Below are 5,115 nucleotides of genomic sequence, written 5' to 3'. Positions count from 1 at the left end.
AGTCTTTGCCGAATCGCCGACATGCATGCGAGTAGCTGTTCGCCAGACGCTCCTTTGAGATTGAATTCTGGAGTTGTTGGCTCGCTCGTAGGGCTTTCGTCTTCGTCTCCGGATGTCGTTTCGCTGGCCTCGCTGGATCGACTCAACTCTTCGACCTTTTGTCTCGATGTCGAGCAAGACGGGGTGTACACTTCTGTCTTCGGGTCCTTTTCGGGATTGGAGCTTGCAGGATCGGTATTTTTCTCTCCATTTGCCGATTCATCTTCGGCCACGTTTTTGATCGGTGTCCGCGCGGTTGACATCTCTTCGCTGGGTCGGGGACGGTCCGCTTCTCCACCAAATGTAAGATTGCTGGATCAGGATGGAACAGATTTCAGTTTCACACGAGGTTCGATTTATTCACTTCTCTTAGCGCGTTACGACTCTTTCGACTGCTGCCTCGGAAGTGTCTGCTCTCGTCTTACTTACGACGACATGCGTTCTCTAGTGACGCGGCGCGCTACATTTGAACGACATCCGTATCGACGTGTCCGAACGATGTCTCTTGCGTTTGCCTAAGTAGTCTAATGATCCAGATACTAACGCCCGTCAATCTCTGTTGAAAAATGAATAACTGAATAATCCTATTCTCACAGGAGAAGAAGACAGGAACGGTGTCTTCTTCACCGGATTCTTTGGCAAGCTTCGCGAGCTCTCGTATGGCGTCGTTGCGTCAGGATGGGAGAACCGGTCCCCAGCACTGATTTGAAGCCAAATACTGGGTTGGAGACGTCGATGTACGCCACGGCGCGATTACGGAGCACGTTCAAGCGGTTCTTCACAAAATGGTTCAGACCAAGGGATCCCAAGTGTTCCGCGGCGAAGCTGCAGAAAATGATCGAGCGCCTCGGCCGCCATTTCTGTTCCTTGAGCTCACCGAAGACTCTCGCGAGCTCCTGTAGGGATGCGAGTCCGCCCACATTCGAGGGACTCCAGGAATCTCTGCCAGCGCCCACGATGATGTATCTGTCGGGCTCCACACGACCGCGAAGTACGCCGAACACATTGGTCAATTTCTCTGGGGCAGTCTTTTGCAGGGTGGTTACTTTCAAACTGACACTGCTAGGACCAATATGATAAACCGAGCTGGAGTTGCCCCTCATCCTGGAAGGAGCCACCAAATCGGAACTCTCGAGAAGCTGGAGGAGACTCTTCGCCATGGGTCCGTTGACGGTCTGCACCACTAGATTTTTATAGCTGGCTTTAGCATCCAGATCATCCAGCGAATTATCGGACCAATTATCGCCCTCGGGAACGCTCGTTCGAGGGAAAGCGTTCATATCCAAGTTTGGATAATCGAAGATGTCTTGGTAAAGCAAAATTCCTGCAGCCCCGAGGGAGGTGGCTTGCATAACTTGTTGACGCAGGGGAGAGACTCCAAACCTGACGAGTAGGATGGCGCCCTGCGTGCAGTTTTTCGAAGCGAGATACTTCGCGTCTTTGAAATAAAGCTTCGATGCGTATACGAGATGTCCGTTTATCGTTTTGTTTATCGAGTTCCCGACGAAGACGAACTCTTTCATGGTCAAACTGAGGTCCATTCTTTCCTTCAGAGTCCCGTTCGGATAGATTATCTCTATCGAGTTGGGCTTGCTGCCCTGAGTGGTGACGGGAGCGGTGAACTCGTCAGTGTAGATTTCATCCAAAGCCTTCCTCCACTCGCTTTTTGTGATCTTGACGATATGGTCATCTAGCAATGAGTCTTCCCCGAAGAGTTTGACGTGACGGACGAATTGGCTAGCGCTGACCATATCGAGAATCTTGTCTTTGACGAGCGGATCTTCGTCATACACCGAGAAGAGCGCTACCGATCGACCGCGAGCGCAAACAGTGTGCTCCGTATGCGCGAAATATCCAATGCAGAGTCCGATGATCGCAGCCACGGAGGCGATGGTGCATCCTCCGAGCAATAGGTGTCGCTGGGTGACGACATGGTGGATATCGTGCGTCGTTTTCTCGTAGATCTGGATCCGACCGCTCGGTCCGTCGTCCACCCACGCTCGCTCCTCCGGCGGCACATCCTCTTCATCCCGGTACGGTCGGTACTGCGCGGACATTATTCACGATATATCACCGAATCAAGTTCAGGATGCGCTCAGCAGTTCCACATGGGACTTGACTCGATCTTTACAGAAATGTGGAACGTCTCTGTGACAGAAGACTCCCGACGCGCATTTGGTGGAGAAGCGGACCGTCCCCGACCCAGCGAAGAGATGTCAACCGCGCGGACACCGATCAAAAACGTGGCCGAAGATGAATCGGCAAATGGAGAGAAAAATACCGATCCTGCAAGCTCCAATCCCGAAAAGGACCCGAAGACAAAAGTGTACACCCCGTCTTGCTCGACATCGAGACAAAAGGTCGAAGAGTTGAGTCGATCCAGCGAGGCCAGCGAAACGACATCCGGAGACGAAGACGGAAGCCCTACGAGCGAGCCAACAACTCCAGAATTCAATCTCAAAGGAGCGTCTGGCGAACAGCTACTCGCATGCATGTCGGCGATTCGGCAAAGACTACAAGAGATGTCTTTCTGCCCGATGCCGTATCCGACCTTCAATGGAACCGGAGACGCAGCAGCATGGCTACGGAGCTACAAGAAAGCGGCGAACTTCAACAAAATATCGACGGATGATAAGCTAGACCGTGTCGGAGCGTCTCTAGAAGGTGACGCCAGTGCCTGGTATCACAGAACGGGCTGGCACGCAACCTCATGGGAAGAGTTCGAAGTAGAGTTCAAAAGGAGATTCATCGACGAAAAAGCTATTCGGAACCGAGCCCGGAAACAATTGGCAACCATGACGAAAGACCCGGACATGAAATATGTCCACCATTTGAGTCACGTGCTGGAATGTTGCTACGAGATTGATCCAGAAATGTCGCACGAAAATATCATCGAGAAGTGTCTGAAGACACTATCACATGAGGACATTCGCTCATTCGCAGCAGCACAGCCCAAGTCAGTCAACGAACTCAGGGATCATCTCGCTTGGCTTGACCAAACACTTCCGTTCTGCAACAAGGCTGTCGAAAGCCCGTTTTCGGAATCGTCAGAACGAACGATCAACCAGCTCTCATCATACCGATCTCGATCCAACTCACGTGAGCGAAGGAATACCGCTTGCTCACCTACGAGATATCATTCGGAAGAACGCAAACGTGAGTCACGCTCACCATCGAGAGAGCCAGCAAGATTCGGAAGATGGAAACCCCAAGGAGGTGACGCTTACGGTGGCAGACCGAGCGAACAGCACTACGTCGGAAACCGAAGGACCCCCGACGGAAGACCAATCTGCAACTACTGTAACAATGTTGGTCATACATTGAAATTTTGCAGAAACAAGGAGCGGAAAATACCCAGAGTACTGGCGGGAAACGACCCTCGACGTTGCTGAATCCGTTCCGTGAAGACAGTAACGTCGCATCAATAATTCACGGGAATTTGGTAAAATTGTATTTCGACAACAGTGATCCAGTACTAGCCTTGGTAGACTTAGGAGCCGATATATCAGCAATCCGTACCGAGTATCTGAAAGCCAAACAAGTTTTTGATCTCGCCTCTCACAGCCCTCGACATGTAACCCTAGCCGACGGTTCACGAACTCCGATCAGAGGATCCTGCACGCTCCGCCTCAAATTGAATAAACACTCGTCGCCATTCCCGTGCGAGCTCGTCATCATTGACTCACTGAACAACAACATCATACTGGGATTGGATTTCTGGAAATCGCATGGCGCTCGAATAGATCTGAAGGACGACTTGATTTGGCTGAACCGAAGGATAGGCAACACGCTTAATCTCCGAGAAGCCCAAATCAATAACTTCAAAACCGACGACCATGGAGGAGTAATCGAGAAGCATGCCGAGATGATACAATCGGTTACCCATCGGAAACCTACGGGGTACTCGAACAACTCGCAGTCCACCGAAGGCTACCAAACGTTCCGAGTAATCACTACTACAGTCCTCCAGGCGGGGGGAGCAACAACGGTTCACGTCGAAAAGCAACGGAAAGATGGTGCAGAGAGAGAAAGATCGTACATAGTGAAACCGCTCACAGCACTACTCGAAAAGAAACGGTTGGTGTGCCCCCATTCGATCGTCACGGTAAGCCGAAGCAGAACCAAAGTTATCATCGAAAATCATACCGCAGAGAGAATTATTCTGCCCAAAGGGATGAAAATCGTATCCTGTCAACTTGTCGGAGACGGTAGCATTCATAGAACCATCGCGACAATGTCACCTGGGACTTGTGTCGATCGGGACTCTGGAAGACTTGATCACGCTCTCGACGACATAAACAGAGCGATAAACCCCGATCTCAGCACAGAAGAACAAAACGTGATAAGAAGAATCATTTGCAGATTCCCCTTCCTGATACCGAAGAAAGATGAACCGCCCAGACAGACGCACCTCGTATCACATGCTATTGAGACTGGAAATCACGCACCCGTGCGAACGCGTTACAGTCGCCGCTATGCACCCGCAGAACGCGACTATATCGCTGCGGAGGTCAAGAAAATGCAGCAACAGGGAATCGTGCAACCCTCAGCAAGCCCATGGAATAGCCCGGTTGTTTTAGTGAAGAAGAAGAACGGCGAAATACGTTTTTGCGTAGACTATAGGGAAGTGAACAAGATCACAAAGCGGGACACATATCCATTGCCACGAATAGATGACGCCCTCGACTGCTTGGCCGGCGCGGAGTTCTTCTCATCCTTGGATCTGAAGTCAGGATACTTTCAATGTCCGTTGGACGAGAAAGATCGAGAAAAGACAGCTTTCGTAACGCCGGATGGGTTATTCGAATTCCGCGTCCTACCTTTCGGTTTGTGTAATGGGCCGGCGACTTTTGAGCGCCTCATGGACACCGTACTTCGTGGCAGGAAATGGAGGGTCTGTCTAGTTTATCTAGACGATCTGTGCGTTTTTGGAGAGACGCTAGAGGAACACAACAAACGACTCACGGACGTCCTCGAATGCTTAGACCAAGCGAATCTCTCTCTCAACATAAAGAAGTGCTCATTCGCGGCTTCAAAAATTCTCCTCCTCGGACATGAGATAACGAAAGACGGAGT

The 5,115-nt window shown here is 50.9% G+C and overlaps 1 protein-coding gene across 1 annotated transcript; it reads right to left on the bottom strand.

Moving 5' to 3' along the window:
* Positions 1 to 662: 662 nt before the first annotated feature.
* Positions 663 to 2,096, bottom strand: LOC100904502 (transferrin receptor protein 1-like). Its single transcript, XM_003740202.1, has one exon. It carries the CDS (start codon positions 2,094 to 2,096, stop codon positions 663 to 665), a length of 1,434 nt encoding a protein of 477 aa, XP_003740250.1.
* Positions 2,097 to 5,115: the final 3,019 nt, after the last annotated feature.

Source organism: Galendromus occidentalis, unplaced genomic scaffold, assembly GCF_000255335.2.
Source record: "Galendromus occidentalis unplaced genomic scaffold, Mocc_1.1 scf7180000076841, whole genome shotgun sequence".
Lineage (NCBI taxonomy): Eukaryota > Metazoa > Arthropoda > Arachnida > Mesostigmata > Phytoseiidae > Galendromus > Galendromus occidentalis.
Note: the sequence above shows the minus strand (reverse complement) of the source record. Positions and strands in the feature narration are given on the sequence as shown.

Coding starts and splice junctions, on each gene's coding strand:
- LOC100904502 (XM_003740202.1), bottom strand. CDS start 2,096: ATGTCCGCGCAGTACCGACCGTACCGGGATGAAGAGGATGTGCCGCCG.